This window comes from Scardinius erythrophthalmus (genome assembly GCF_964197995.2).
Source record: "Scardinius erythrophthalmus genome assembly, chromosome: 4".
Classification (NCBI taxonomy): domain Eukaryota; kingdom Metazoa; phylum Chordata; class Actinopteri; order Cypriniformes; family Leuciscidae; genus Scardinius; species Scardinius erythrophthalmus.
Genome location: NC_138224.1, coordinates 13,857,299 through 13,874,188, shown reverse-complemented (window position 1 = coordinate 13,874,188; position 16,890 = coordinate 13,857,299). Strand labels below are relative to the sequence as shown.

General features: G+C 36.5%; 1 protein-coding gene across 2 annotated transcripts; it reads right to left on the bottom strand.

The window, feature by feature from the left end:
* Window positions 1-4,853: 4,853 nt before the first annotated feature.
* On the bottom strand, window positions 4,854-16,838 carry LOC308689389 (plexin-C1-like). Of its 2 annotated transcripts, none has more exons than XM_081363038.1 (15): window positions 14,905-16,838; window positions 14,561-14,686; window positions 14,300-14,434; window positions 14,100-14,200; window positions 13,797-13,905; window positions 13,544-13,703; window positions 12,602-12,710; window positions 12,405-12,498; window positions 12,194-12,232; window positions 8,731-8,864; window positions 8,455-8,634; window positions 5,965-6,073; window positions 5,688-5,852; window positions 5,408-5,602; window positions 4,854-5,254 (listed from the first exon to the last, which is right to left on the bottom strand). In XM_081363038.1, the coding sequence occupies exons 1-15, from the start codon at window positions 15,964-15,966 to the stop codon at window positions 5,168-5,170; spliced, it is 2,805 nt and encodes a 934-aa protein (XP_081219164.1). In that variant the 5' UTR covers window positions 15,967-16,838; the 3' UTR covers window positions 4,854-5,167. The 2 variants fall into 2 exon arrangements, with proteins under 2 accessions (XP_081219164.1, XP_081219165.1); XM_081363039.1 differs by having other exon boundaries at window positions 5,441-5,602.
* Between the last annotated feature and the right edge of the window lie 52 nt (window positions 16,839-16,890).

The window sequence follows — 16,890 nt, the reverse complement described above, 5'->3', positions numbered from 1 at the left end:
CTTGTCACGGAGATCACCTGCGCTCAGATGCGTCCACGGCTGAAGTGGATAGAAGTGAAAGCAGCGGCTCTGAAACAGGCGTCGCAATAGGGCATAGTCCAGTCATTTTAAGCCAAAATGGGGGTCAACCTTGAACAAATTGCAACAGAAGCAAACTGAACTGATTTTGTATCCTCAATATGTCCTGAGTAAGGGAAAAAAAAGTCCCGAAGAATCCCATTAGGGGAAAGTTTAAAAAAAGACCCAATAGCCTATTCATTATTTTTCTTAAGTGATAGGGTAAACATTTTAACCTTTCATATCACCATGAAAATTACTGAGTTGATTACTTACATCAAGACAAACAAAAAATGTATTACAAGATTTTTTAAATTGTTTGTTAACATGGACAAACGGTGCATAATCTAATTACGTGTGCTAATTTGCATAAATACAACAACAGATCTAAACATTGGGTATAGCCAGGTGAAAATGTCTTGTTGAAACTTGTTGACATATAACAGTAAAATACTTGATGTTAAGGTCTGAATGGAACCCATTTAGGCTACCCATGAACATTAATACATAGAGGCAGGAAGAAGTACTTAGAAACCAGCCTTTATAATTTTTAAGAGATTGGGTTTGGGGCTGGGTCTGTGGGACTGTTTCTGGGGGACGAGTCTGAGGGAAGAACAGGAGACAATGGTAAGGAGAATGCAGAAGACAAAAGGTAAGTAAAATAAAAAAGTGAATCCCCAGAAACAGTCCCACGGACCCAGCCCTAAACCCCATCTCTGCAATAATAATTAATAAAAGCTGGTTTAAAGTACTTCTTCCTGCCTCTACATATATCTATTAATGTTCATGGGTAGCCTAAATGGGTTCCATTCAGACCTTAACATTAAGTATTTTACTGTTATATGTCAACAAGATTCAACAAGACATTTTCACCTGGCTAGACCCAATGTTTAGATCTGTTGTGGTATTTATGCAAATTAGCACATACGTAATTAGATTATGCAGCGTGTGTCCATGTTAACAAACAGTTTAAAAAAACTTGTAATACATTTTTTGTTTGTCTTGATGTAAGTAATCAACTCAGTAATTTTCATGGTGATAACTAAAGGTTAAATTTTTTACCCTATTCACGTAAGAAAAAGAATGAATAGGCTATATTTGGGTCTTTTTCGAAACTTTCCCCTAATGGGATCCTTCGGGACTTTTTTTTCTTTCTCAGGACATATTGAGGATACAAAATCAGTTGAGTTTGCTTCTGTTGCAATTTGTTCAACCTTTTTTCATAAAATGACTGGACTAGCAGGCAAGCCAGGCAATTGCCTGGGGCCCCGCATTTTAAGGGGGCCCCCGAGGGCTGATCATTCAAACAATCAGGAATGTTAATATAAAGACGCAGCAACATCTCCGCATCCCCCTTAGTGGGGCCCCTCTCTCTTTACCCGTTTATGCTTTTACCTTCTCGCCTCAGCAGCCTTTTTCAAACTGGAGCAGCGCTTACTCGCGGTAATTAGCAAATGCATGATTTGATTTGTTAAACATGAAAAAGGACTTATCCGTCTGGCATGGCCGCTCGCTCTAACCTTAACATAGATAAATGTTCGCTATTATTAGGCGCATATCCAAGTGTTTGTGTGAGTGTGGAGCGCGCACTGCATGACATGGAGGCGCCGACGCGATTACTTGCATTTTCCTATAAACACTGGAAACAACTTAAAATACTCAATTTCTGGCCATACAGAAAATAATAATGTATCAGTCGCAACTACTTTTATTTGTGTAAACTCACAATAACAAGAAAACTTTGTGCTTTTGTAAAATAAAATAATCAGGGCGCGCTTTCATGGACTGTGAATTGGAGCCGTCTCAAAAATAAACAAACACAGCGTATAGGCTATAGCCTCACATAAGTGAGAAAAATATCTATATAAAGCTTGAAATGTCCAGTTTTAAACAATACATTTGCATAAACAATACAACAATACATAAACAATACATTTACATTTACTATAGTTGACATTATTTCATTAGTAATAAGTATCCAGCTCTTTACATTAAACTTGAGTAAACAATTAGTTAATGAACTAATAAAACAATAAAACAAATATTCAATTAAGATGCTAAATATATATTTCTAAATAGCATTGCTTGTTCCACCGTGCAAATGACTGTTTAAGGTGACAATCTGTTACATATTTGAAGATTTATTGTATCTTGAAAATTGTTGTATTGTATCTTCTGTTATAAAGATGAAGATTGACATTTCATTAATTAAAAAAATAAGCACACAATGTTGTAAAAACAAACAACCTATGTTCTGTTAAATGTTCTGTTTTGAGTACTTTTTGAATTTTGTAAAATAATATCTCTAAGCAATGAAGATATATTAACCAAAAAAATCTTATATATTATATAAAACATATATAAAATACATATATATATAAAAAAAGGGCCTCATTGATTAATTTTGCCTGGGGCCCCCACTCAGTGTTGGTTCGCCTCTGCTCTGAAGATGCCTGATGCCTTCCTGACTTGTTTTGTAAGTTATACCATTTCATGATGAGACACTTTTCATAATCCTACATAAAATAAGAGTAAAAAGTATGTAGGAAACTCTCACTTGAAATTATTTTATTGACAGCAGACTTTAAATTTATTATAATCTTAAATAATTCTTATCTTAAATATCTGAACAAGCAGTTGGACAGGCCTACTTTTGTAAGAGACAGTTCAGCCTGATCTCAAGGCAATTTGTACGAATTCTATGAGGTGGCTAATTCTTATTAATTCATACGACCTCACTCGAATGAATTAGTAAGATTTTTGCTAAATCATATTTTACGAATTGCCCAATTCATATGAATTCATACGAATGACCTACGCCTGACCCCGTCCCTAAACCTACCCATCACGTGGGTTTAGACAAATCGTACAAATTCGTACAAGTGAGATCGTACGAACTCGTACGAATTAGCCACCTTTTTATCACTTGTACAAATTCATACGAATTGGTCATGAGATAGCGTTGGACAGTTGGACAGGCATTCTATTGTGAGATCTTGTTACAGTGATCATCTGCTCATGTGTCCGCGGGCAAGCCCGGATTACCCAATAGGCATTATGGGAACAGCCCAGGGGCCCATGCGCACTTGGGGCCCAAGCGAGGAAGAATTTTCTTTACATTTCAGATAATGACACCATGTATAACCAATAGGGCTGTAACGATACACCAAACCCAGTTTACATAAGCAGAGAGCAGTCTGTTTTCTTTCGTTTTGAATTGTTCTGTTTAAAAGTACACATTTTAAACTTTCTATAGATATATTTCTCAGGTCTGTGAGGCAAGTAGGCTACCGTATAGGCTATGCTTAGTTTCCATTCATTTATGAGACGAGCTCCAGTTCACGCGCCGGCGCCTCCGTGTCGTGATTATCTATTGTCTGCCATATTTACCACTTATTTATTAAATCCAGGCAATTGGTTGATGAAACATTGATTAAAATGATTTTTCCACCTAAAAGTTAAAAGATTTTTTGTGTCACGTCCGTAACGCATGTGTATTTCCCTCATATTAAATATAAAACGCATGTGTAGACTTATATTTTTCTAATGTCTGGACTCCTTTATTAGGTCTACGTATTTTAGAATGTTAACTTCAAATAATACTAATAGTAATTTAAAGATGTGGTAGCATTGGATCTGGTCGGGAAGGATAACTCTGGGAGTTGGAAGGGGTGTGTCACGATTCTGCCTTCTCACACCGCGACACAGGTTTGTGGATCTGAGTGTCTGATTTCGGTTTCATATCGCATATCATTACAGCCCTAATAACTAATAAAAAGCTACTGATATTTGTATTCATTTAAATATAATTAAATAATTGGTCAAGCGCAGGTGTAGAAAGCACTGACGTAACAACTTGCCCCTGCGCAGTCTTCAAATAACCCCTCGCTGAATCGAATTTTGAAATTCAAAAGTTTGATTGTGTGGATGGGGAGGGGGGCCCTACAAGACATTGTGCCCAGGGGCCTCTGAAGTTCCACGTAGTTTGTATAACAACTTGTTTAATAATAACAATCTTATTAGTGTCCTGACTAGGCTCTGAAAATCAATATGAAACAAATATCATACTGGACACAAATATCACGCACTTCACAGACGATAGAAAAAGAATAGGTCTACATTTGTAGCCTACAGTATATGCAGAAAGAAAGTAGTTTAAGAACATAATTCTTTACATTGAAAATCATTATTTAACTCATCGGTCCATCTGGCATAATAATGATGATGATAATAACAACAAAAACAGCCTAATAATAATATTAGCTTAGCTGAACTAGGCTGATATTTGCACACTTTTGTATATATTATGTTATTGAATGTATGAAATATAAAGGCACTACAATGAAATATTACAATTTTATGCACAGCTGGTATGTTTGTTAAAAATGTGGAATCTTTAGTATACAACATAGCACATGTGATAATGATACATACAGAACAATTCAGATCTGTGTTTAGAAGACCTTTTAGTGTTCTTAAGATATTTAAGGTTTATATCATGTTAGAGATATAGACAAATTCTATTCTATTCTATTTTATTTTAGAGTAACCACGCTGTGCTCTGAAATGTGTGCTGGTGACTTGCAGAAGTAAAAGTTTCTGTGAGTTCATGTGTGCTTGTTAATATAAATCAGACCAGACTCTTTTTGAAAGGATTTTATGTTTGGCATGTTTATTAGTAAGTATGAGGTGTAAGGCAGTGTAATGATAACATAAATTATCAGATTAATAACAAAATATAACAGAAGAATTTTGTTGGTGTTCGATGAAAAAGAATCAATGAAAGCATTCTCCTACAAAATAACTAAATAACAAACCAGTCCTCTGCATGAACTTTGAATTGATTGTATATAGTATAGTATATAGCGCCACCTGATGTTCAGTCTCAGGATTGCTCTCACAGGATATTTGAGCGCACGTTGTTGAATAGTTAAAGCAATGACAAAACATTTTTATTTATGAATAATTAACTGATATGTTAATTAATGAAATGTATATGTATGTATGTATGTATGTATGTATGTATAATAATATATACATAACAATATATATATAACAAATAATGATTTTAAGCCTTTTTCAAAGAAATTTCTCAGTTTTCATTGCTTTTTCATACTTGGCCAGGTGTGTTCTGTGCACTGAGGCAGAACAAATGCTTTGGATTCCCCATCCTGAGAACATAATTCCCAATCGTGATCTAAATGACAATGAAAAGCAAGGTCTTTTAATCTCATGCATCTTTTTTTCAAATCAATCAAGTTGATTTAATAAGATTTAAATTAAACTTAACACAGGAATGTTAACAGCAATTATCAAGTCAAATTATGAATTTCCATGTTTATAGATTTACCAAAGAATTGAAAATATCAAAAACCAGGCGTACAGTTATTGAGTCCACATCTGTGACGGCTCCTGATTCTCCTTTAATCTTACAGATGATGGCATTGTACTCAAACACCTCCAAAACACACTGATACTGCTGATCTCCCCGTAGACCCGTCACTTTCACCTCACTCATTCTCAAGGTCAATGCATCTGCCTTTTTCTGAGAAATAGAGATCCACAAGATGAATTTGTGTTAACTCAAATTATAAAGTTCAGGTCTTGCTCAGTTTTTAGCAATTTTTTACCTGAATGTTCACCAGTAGGTCGTTGGCCACCTGTAAGGCGGTGAATGTGAATTCTGGATCAGGCTCGTAGGACAAATACCCACAGTCAATAGTGGTGTTCACAACTTTCAATAATAAGCTTAACTGTCCACTGCCATAATAACGAGGGGAATGAAACCAAAAGCCCTGAGAAAAGAGAGACAATGAAAATATGACTCCAATATAACTTTAATTAAAGATTTTATCCCCTTGATTCATTGACGTAATTCACCCTTTGACCTCTGTGTGTCAGTCTTACCTCTGAGCTTCTGCTGTATTGTGTTTGAAGCTCTTTATTAGAGTGACGGACAATAACTGATTCCACAGATTCCATATTGCTCCCCTGAACATCAATCTTCCTTCCACCACTGAATAAAGAGATATTAAACCAATTTCAGTCAATAATGCATAATAAACAATGTTACAGTAAAAGTACAGTATTAACATTTTAATTCCTCCCACTAACTTTCCTGAATGTGTATTTTACACACACCAACACAAAGACACAAAATTCAAGATGTTTCAGCAACCAATGGAAGTAAAACCTGCCGAAAACATGAAAACAGTCTGGCTGTTAGGAAGCAGTTTGCTCTTACTAAACTAAAGACTAGTCTTGGTCACACAAGAGTCAGTAAACTTTGTAACACAAAGTTGAGATGTTGTTGCCCAGAGAGAAAAACAATATGTGGTGTCGGAGGAAAAGAAGCACGAGAGATGAGAGATGCGTATTTTCCCCGGGTTTAATAAAATGACTTAAACGTCACACTCATCCGCGTACGATTGAGTGAGAAAAAAAATACAAATAAACATTCAACTCTGGTCACAAATAAAGGGAAATAAATGAAAGTTTACAAAAGTCGGGAGAGTGGTTATCTTCTCTTGCTCACCTTTCACATCTTTTACAGACACACTCTCTACACACATGTGCAGTTCTCATTCTACCTCAAATTACCGTAAGTGCACAAAGTGACCGTTACAAACTGCAGCTCTCAGAACAAAGACAAAACATGGAAATGACCTGACCTTTCTTGCATATAAGTGGGTTTTTTAATTTATTTATTTTTTCATCAAGAGTAACTCTGCAGGGGTCTCATTTATAAAGCGTGCGTACGCACAAAACGGGGCTGGAAACGTACGTACGCCAGTTCCCAGGCAAAGGTTGTGATCTATAAAAAACAAACTTGACGGGAGAATGTGCGTACGCACATTCTGGAGACAAAGGGAATTGGCGACACCGATGGTGAGCTGGAGTTAAGTGTCTTTTTGGTCACTTTTAGACAGAATATCTAAAGAAAATTTAACATATACAGAAAGATAATACAAATATAATTTCACTCACCAAGCCTGTCACTTGAAGCATATATACATCCCTTCTTAAATGTCCGCGCCAGCAAGCGCGTTGGGCCGTTTAGTGAAACTGACGCAAATAACAGTTTAAATAAATAAAATAATGATTTAAACTATGTTTTATTTCTGATATAAACATTTAGATTAAATATGCCATTCAAATTAATGGAGTTTAGCACTTAAACATGAAATCATTACTGAGAAGTTACAACATTTTTATATTCAAATTTACATACATTTACATTTACATTTAGTCATTTAGCAGACACTTTTATCCAAAGCGACTTACAAATTAGGACTAAATTAAGCGAGTCATCATGAAGAGGCAAAAACAACAACACAAGGAGTGCTCAAAATACGAAGTTCAGGCATTATTCAGAGTAGCATAAGCCTGATAAGTGATGTTTCAAAGGGAAAGGAATTTTTTTTTTTTAAGAGGTTAAGTGCTCACGGAATAGATTGGTTTTCAGCTGTCTTTTGAATGTTGTCAGGGATTCTGCATTCCGGATGAGGGAGGGGAGTGCGTTCCACCAGCACGGAACTGTGAATGAGAATGTTCTGGAAAGTGATTTTGTGGCTTTCTGTGATGGAACCACGAGGCGTCGCTCGCTGACCGATCGTAGGCAATAGAATTCAGTCAGTAGAAATATTTGTTGTGGATGCGGTGTTTTTGAACACTTTTGCTCTGGCATGCTGTGTTTTAATGTTTTAACCACAGAGATAACTGCTTATCAAGATAATACCAGATTGTCTGAGAAAAAAGTTTTGTGCAAATAATGCCCAAGGCCTATCTGTTTCCATTAAAAATATCAATTAAAAATACATTTCGGCCAGTGGAAAAGATTGAGAAAAACTTTCTCTGAAATGTATTTTACACTATTTGATTTATGTATTCAAAAACAAGGCAAGGATAGGCAACTACTTGATTTTTATTAATGTATGTGTCTTGTATCGTTATCACGTGGATGAATAATCATATGCAAATGATATGCAGATGAGGATCTGCATAGTAAAACTAGGCGTTGTAAGCTCCATATATGGTTATTTCGGGGAGGAGACGCATGTGCGCACAATCTTCCGCTGACTGGGATTTATAAAGTGAATTCTGCGCAGGTTCTGGTGTACGAACGGTTTTATAAATCCGAATATTTTTTTGTGTACGCCATTTTTGGCTTTCGGGCGCACGTACACTTTTAGTAAGGTTCCTACGCACAGTTTTATAAATGAGACCCCAGATCATTACACTGCAAAAATTATTTTCCCACATTAACAGCATTCTTGCAAATTCTGTGTCTAAAATAGGCTGTATGACATTTGATTAAGCATTTAAAATGAGCAGTTTTCATCTCAAGGCACTGATGGGATATGGAAGCTGTTCTGCCAGTGGTCTGAAAGCTCTTACCTCCTCCAGGAGACTGTGGGCTGTATTCCTGTGCAGCTGGGCTGGGAACTGTAAGTGATGATACTGTTACCATGACAACGGTCGTCAGGAGTAACAACACACACTTTCACTGTTCCTTTAGTTCCACTGGGAGGAATGTGGAACCTTAAAGTGTCGCTGGAGCGATCAAACACTGGAGATCTGAGGGGAAACATTCATGCACAGATATACAATATCATTTATCTCAATCTACACACATTCATAAATACGACTAAACACAAACACACAGAGTCTCACTCTTTAGGAATACAGTCCAGATCCCCTTGAATATGGATTTTAGTAACAGATTCCAGGTTCTTTCCTCTTAATAAAACGTTGTTTCTGCCATGGAAAGAAACCTTGTTGGGCTCCAGAGAGAGAATCTCTGGCTCCTACAGTAGACAAAAGTTGCACTCAGTAAGGGAGTGCAGGAAAAAAAAAAATAGAAAAAAAAAATCCATATAATTTAACACAACATTTTTAAGGAACAGAAGTTAAAAATATTTTTTAGAATATTTCAGGAACCTGGCTAAAACCAAACGATTACATTACTTTAAATGAGTCCACCCCGCAAGATTACTGTTATAAACATGAACCTTGTCTGAAACGCAAAGGGGGAGGTGTCGCTGTAATTTATAGTAATATTTTCAAAATCACTAAGAAATCTAGTTTTAAATATACTTCTTTTGAAGTGTTGGTGCTTAATGTAAAAATATATTATGTAAATGACAAATCACGTTTGAGATTTGTGCTGGCTACTGTATACAGGCCACCAGGGCACCATAAAGATTTTATCAAAGTATTTGCTGACTTTCTGCAGATAAAGTACTAATTGTTGGTGATCTAAATATACATGTAGATAACGAAAAAGATGCATTGGGATTGGCATTTAAAGACATTCTTAACTCTATTGGAGTTAGACAACACGTGTCAGGACCCACTCATTGTCGTAATCATACTCTAGATCTAATATTATCGCAAGGAATAATTGTTGATGCCGTTGAAATTCTGCAGCAGAGCGATGACATCTCAGATCATTTTCTAGTCTTGTGTAAATTACATTTAGCAGCTGCAAAGTCCGGCTCCGTGTTACAAATATGTTAGATCTATCACTTCTGCCACTAAAGATTGCATTATTAATAATCTTCCTAATCAGTTTCATCATCTCAGCATCCCGGATAGCTTAGAAGAACTCGATATTGCAAAAGAAACTTTTATCTTTCTCTTTGTCAGCACTATAGACATAGTTGCTCCGTTGCGCTTAAAGAAGATTAAAGAAAATAGTCCAATGCCGTGGTACAACGAGCACACTCAGGCCCTTAAGAGAGCAGCCAGAAAAATGGAGCGCAACTGGAAGAAAACAAAACTAGAGGTATTTCGCATTTCATGGAAAGAGAGTTCGATTGCATACAGAGAGGCCTTAAAGCTGCTAGATCTGCTTATTTTTCAACCCTATTAGAAGAAAATAAAAGGTATTTAGGTATTTATTTGAAACAGTGGCTAAACTAACGAAAAAGAAAGCTTCAAGCCAAGAAATTTCCAAGCAACACAGCAGTAATGACTTTATGAACTTCTTCACTTATAAGATTGATAATATCAGGGGCAAAATTATAACTATGCAACCGTCTACTACAGTATCGCATCAGGCAGTGCATTGTAGTCTCCCAAAGGAAAAATTTGAATTTCTGAACTCATTAAATCATCTAAACCGACAACATGTATGTTAGACCCTATACCGACTAAGCTACTGAAAGAGATGCTTCCAGAGGTAATAGATCCTCTTCTTACTATCATTAATTCATCTTTGTCATTAGGATACGTACCAAAAACCTTTAAGCTGGCTATGATTAAACCGCTTGTTAAAAAAATAACGCAACTTGATCCTAAAAAATTAGTCAATTACAGGCCGATCTTGAATTTACCCTTTCTGTCAAAGATACTAGAAAAGGCAGTATCTTCACAACTATGTTCCTTTTTAGAAAGAAATGATATCTGCGTGGATTTTTAGTCAGGATTTAGACTGTACCATAGTGCTGAGACTGCTCTCATTAGAGTTACAAATGATTTGCTCTTATCATCCGATCGTGGTTGTATCTCTCTATTGGTGTTACTCAATCTTAGTGCTGCATTTGACACTATTGACCACAACATTCTTTTAAATAGACTTGAAATTTATGTTGGCATTAGTGGAATTGCACTAGCATGGTTTAAATCATACTAATCTGACCGTTATCAGTTTGTATCAGTAAATGAAGAGATGTCTCATCGATCACAAGTTCAGTATGGCGTACCACAAGGCTCAGTACTAGGACCACTGCTGTTCACTCTGTACATGCTACCATTAGGAGATATCATTAGGAAGCATGGAATTAGCTTTCACTGTTATGCCGACGATACTCAGCTCTATATTTCTTCACAACCTAACTAAAACTACCAATTCACAAAATTAATGGAATGCATAGCTGATATAAAAAAATTGGATGACTAGTAATTTCCTACTACTAAATTCTGAAAAAACAGAGATTCTAATTATTGGACAAAAAAACTTCCTCACGTAATAACCTAGAATACTGTCTAACACTTGATGGCTGCTCTGTTAAGTCTTTGTCGTCGGTTAGGAACCTGGGTGTGCTCTTTAATATCAATCTTTCATTTGAAAGTCAAGTGTCTAGTATCTGTAAAACCGCATTTTTCCATCTTAAAAATATATCTAAACTACACCATATGCTCTCATTGACAAATACGGAGCAATTAGTTCATGCGTTCATGACCTCAAGGCTAGATTATTGTAATGCTCTACTGGGTGGTAGCCCTGCACGCTTGATAAACAAACTACAGCTGGTCCAAAACGCAGCAGCTCGAGTTTTTACCAGAACCAGGAAGTATGACCATATTAGCCCTGTTCTATCAACACTGCATTGGCTCCCTTTTAAACATCGTATAAATTTTAAAATATTGCTGATTACTTACAAAGCACTAAATGGTTTAGCTCTGCAGCACTTGAGCGAGCTCTTAACGCATTATAGTCCTTCACGTCTATTGCGATCTCTAAATCCCGGCCAGTTGATAATACCTAGAATATCAAAATCGACTGCTGGCGGTAGATCCTTCTCCTATTTAGCACCAAAACTTTGGAACAGTCTTCCTACCATTGTCTGGGAAGCAGACACACTCTGTCAGTTCAAAGCTAGACTAAAAACACATCTCTTTGACCTAGCATACACATAACACATTATAGACTTCTATAATTCAATGTTAGGCTGCAAAGATCAGGTCAGCCGGAACCGGGAACACTTCCCATAAATCCTGATGTACTCGTTACATCATAAGAAGAATTGCATCTACGCTAATTTTAGTGTTTTTGTTTATCCCGAGGTTTTCCCGCAGCCTGCCGGATCCAGGCTGTATCCAGATCTGATGAAGGACCTGCGCCTGGACCCGATGTCATAGCGGGGTGCTAAAGTGCCAACTAGTTTCTCCTCAGTTTCCTGTTAAAACGGTGTCGTGTTAGCGGCCCCTAAGTTAATAACTAATGATCGTTGCGACAGAAGTGAATCAATCAGCTTTAGCTGGAAAATAACTTTATTCAAGAACTGCTATAAAGCCAAAACAATCTCTGTTACTTTAAACTATCCTTGTATTTCTGTAAAGCCGCTTTGGAACAATCTACATTGTTAAAAGCACTATATAAATGAAGATGACTTGACTTGACTTGACTTACTCTGTAGATAATCTCAGGGCGTAGATCTTTACATGCATCCTTAAAAGTAGAAAAAGAGAGAGAACTGAGTGGTTCATTTACTTCCTGAGTTTTCTTCAGTCGACACAATTATATTTAAGCTATTACCAATGAATTAATATCATATTGAATCTTTATAAAGGTTACATATACAGTACGTATTTCCCAATATGTATAATGAAGCATGTCTCACCTGTATGAGTAACTGTGGTCCAGTTCCATGTGTCCAATCACAACGCTGAGAGGAAGAGGACCACTGACACCCAGATGAGACACACTGCACACACCTGCATTCATGATTCATGATATGATTTATTAATATAACCTATAAAGCTCTGTGTTATCATTTCTGAACTATGCAATTCTTCACACTGAATTTCATTTTCTCACTGTGTATAAGAAGCATTTGTGTTTTCTGTGATACTGGAGCAGTTCCTCAGTGTCAGTGTCTCTGTGATCTTCTGATCCTTAATGGTAACAGTAGCAGAGACTTCTGAAACTGAATAGATTATCAAAAATGTTTATGGTTATCAGTAACACTTTACAATACGGGTGCACTAATAAGCATTAATTCATGATTAACTAATGCACAGATAATGATGTGTTAATGTATGACTCATGAAGAACTAAACCATTAATTAATGATTACTGCATCATTAACTAATAAAGATTCTAAATGATTAATACATTAAGTAATATATGAATTGTTATTAATTAAATGTGTCATAATGTATTAATTCCTTAATAAATTATTTTATTAACTAAAAGTGTAAATTAATGCGTTAATTACCACAGTTGGTCAAAGCATTGTACTTCAACTTCCAGTTGTCTGCTTTTATTAATCATTAACTAATGATTTGCAAATGTAGCATTATGTTATGACTTTACTTGTTGAGGCACATGACTATTAACTAATTGTTAAGTAATATCCCAGTTTGGTTTTGACATCCACACTAATCCATGGATTTCAATTTCCAACCATGTACAACCAAGATTTCACTGAGTCTGATGAACCTTGTTGTTCATGGCACAGGACTATTTGCCATGGTTTACTATTTGTCAGGTTAAGCTTGAGGTCGTGGAACACTGAAAACATGCAGTCGAGCACTGCTATTCCTGGACAAAGACAATAGAACGTCCATTATAGTCAGTGATACTACACTGGATGCGGTGCGACACTACACGACAAAACCCCAACAGTAAACCGATGCCACACTCTATTTCTGACATACTCAGAGCTCTTGTGCTAATTCTGTTACCAAAAAATCATATTCTGACTACAAAAATGTACTGTATAATACGCACATACAACTTCATTAGTAGAAAACTAACCTCCAGTATAAAGTATGTGATCAGGAAAACTACAGGAGCAGTTTGGGAAAACTGCAGTCAGATCAGACCCGTCACACAGATTCACACTTCCTGTGGTGAAGGAACATGAGAAGGCGGGATTTCCTGTGCTCTCCAGACTCAAGACAAGATGTAGAGTAACCTGTGTAGGAGAGGGCAATGTTTGATCTTATAAACTATTTCTTAAATATATTCCCTAAACTATGATAAATATTTTAAGATTATGACCCTCTACCTTTCTAGAAGAGTTCTCTGTCATCTGAAAAGAAAGCAGCTGTGTCTTAAGAGAGTTTTTTGGGATGGACACCCATGAAGTATTTGAGCATTCATCTTGAGTAGAACATCTAGATAAAAACATCATCAATTTATCACATGCAGATCTGTTTGCACACTGCTCACCATGTCCATATAGATGATAAGAATTTAAAAGACTGTTCAACAGTGAACCATTAGACATATTACTGTTAGGTGATGTTGTAGCCTATGCAGATTGCATGTGTGATGTGTGAAAAGTCCCATGTGATAAAGGCAGGCTGACCTCTGTGTGTTCACACACCAGCCGCAGAGAGGATCCAGAGCAGCTCTGCAGTCTTTCAGAGAGCTGTATTTAGCACACTGAACCACAGACACTTTTCTGAGCTACATCAAAAACATGAGCAGAAAGAGACAAGTATGATGATTCAATGTACTGTAACACACAAGTAAAGTAATTGCAATTTCTAAATTTCTAAATCTCACCTCTTTCCTCACAGCGATGTAGATATATTTGAAATCTGCTGGATCAAAGTGCATTCTGGGAAGCACTGCTCGTTCATCATCAGATTTGTACAGCACTATTGGACAGCCTGGTGTGAATTTCTCATCCAAAACCAGCTAGAACAACAAATAGAAATACAAATCATAAATTGTGATTGTATTAGTTCAAATGCAGAGGTAAACAACAGATTAAATGGAGGGCAGGAATTTAGAAATGAAAACTTATTGAGAGGTGAAGGAGACCTTTATCAGTTGTCCATCACTGGTTCCTATGAACAACACAATCCAGGATCCACTTCTAACTGCTGCCACTGATGACATTGAGCTGTACTTGAACACCACAGAGAGCGGCTGAAGGTTACTACCACTCTGCAACACAAAGAACAAAAATATTATGACTTTGGTGAACAGTGAAATTAAGTTTTCTCATGCAACATATTATATATTCTATTACAATTATTATATATAGGGTAACTCAAATCGGTACAACTACTACATTTGTAAAAAAAAAAAACCAACAATAATAAAAAAAACAAAAAAAAAAAACATGTAGGCTATATTGAGCACATAAATGCTGATTTTCCAACCTCCGAATCACATTTTTCACCAGTAGCGCAGAAACCCTTCACTTTGCCTTGAACTGTACTGATGTCGTACAGAGCCAGCGCGGTGTTCTCCGGATCCTGCTGATTCTTTGCACTGAACACTCCTGCCCAAATAACAGCGTTCCCTGAGGGAATAACGGTGGAGGAGACGAGCACTGGACGAGCTTTATCATTGCAGCACTCTATCGTTGCAGCCTGTAGGGATTTAAAGATGTCTTTCTTTTTTCTTTTATTGCTGTCCATCCGCAGGACGTGCACTTTCCTCTCCGAGTCAGTCTTTGCATTGAGAAATAAGTAGGACTCTGAGGGAGAAACTCTCTGGAATCCGTCAACAAACTCCACATCTCTAGCGGTGCTCTGGATGGAGGGGTGTATTCCTTCTTCTATGTAGTTGAAAATACCCATATACTGAGACTTTAAAGTGTTCCACAATTTAACAACAGGATACTGGGAATCTTGAGTGCTTTTGTCATTTTTCCCAACCAAAATGTACCTACCGGTACTTGGACCTGCTATGAACGCAACAGATTTCTCATTCTGGCTCGGTCCTACCGAGATACCACTTTCATAGTAAATACTCTTTGTAATGTCATTTATATCAAGAACTTCACAATATCCATCTCTAAAGGTCCCACAGGTTATCAGGGTGTCGTTGTCATCAAAAGGCACTAGAATGTTGACTCTATTTTGATGAGTGGCATTAGTGATGTCCTTCCTCTTCTCCTCAGAAAGATCGAGTCTCATCTGATGTAGTCGATGGTCAGTAAGAATGAACAACTTACTTTTACCAACTACAAAGTCCTTGATGTCTCCATCAAAGTTCACCACATCACCGCAAATGCAATGTTTCAAAAGTGGGAGCACAAGTATTCCAAGTAAGTATCCTCTCATCTTGCATATCTGAGAGATCAGCTGAAGTTTCGAGATCTTGTCACAGAGATCAACTGCGCTCAGATGCGTCGACGGCTGAAGTGGATAGAAGTGAAAGCAGCGGCTCTGAAGATGCCTGATGACTTCCTGACTTTGTAAGTTATACCATATCATGATGAGACACTTTTCATAATCCTACATAAAATAAGAGTAAAAGGAACTCTCTCTTGAAAAACATTTTGTTGACAGCGGACTTTATATTTATTATCTTTATCTTTAAGTTCTATAATCCTGGTTACTGTGCTGCACCTTTGTGGTGTAAAAACAGCTTCATATTTAGAATAAAATATGATGAAGCAGGGAAAAATATATTTCTTGATTATGTTTTATCATTTGCTTATATTTTATCATTTAATCATTTAGATCCTAAAAATCATTTATTTTAAGAAAACATTAATATCATGTTGTTGTGTTTCTTAATAGTATTATCATTTGATGTGTTTATCATTAGTATCATTTGAAATGTATGTTAAATGCTTTTCTTTTATTCATATTTATGCCTCAAATGTAGCTGATTGACTTTGGGTGAACCTTTGTAAGCTATAGCTGTTTAAATGAGGTCAAGAGTCTATAAGTTTGCAAGACAGACCACGAATGCTTGAATGTCTCAGAATAAAGTGATAAACGAATGGTATCTTAGCTGAACATCTTGCAGAAGAGACATGTGCAGTAGTTCTTTATTGTGAATTAAGATTAACAACTTTCTGACACATGGGGCACGAGTGTGTCCGCCTCAATGTGTGAAACCACAAAATAAAGATATGTCTTTGTCTTTCGGGTTTGCTCGAATGAGATCGGAAAGAGGAAGTTAGCCCTGTGCTGATAAGCATCTGCAGAAGTATATATTTTCTGTTCCGGTCAGTCGACTCAGACCTTGCTCCTTCACAACCTTTTCAAAGAGAGATCTCTCAACCAAATTTAATTATCTTTAGGCTAAGATATTATACTCAGAGTGTTTTAATTATATTTTACTTGGAAATATTAGAAGTGATTTTAACTGTTCTGATTCTTGATGAATTATCAAATTAATTATTTGTT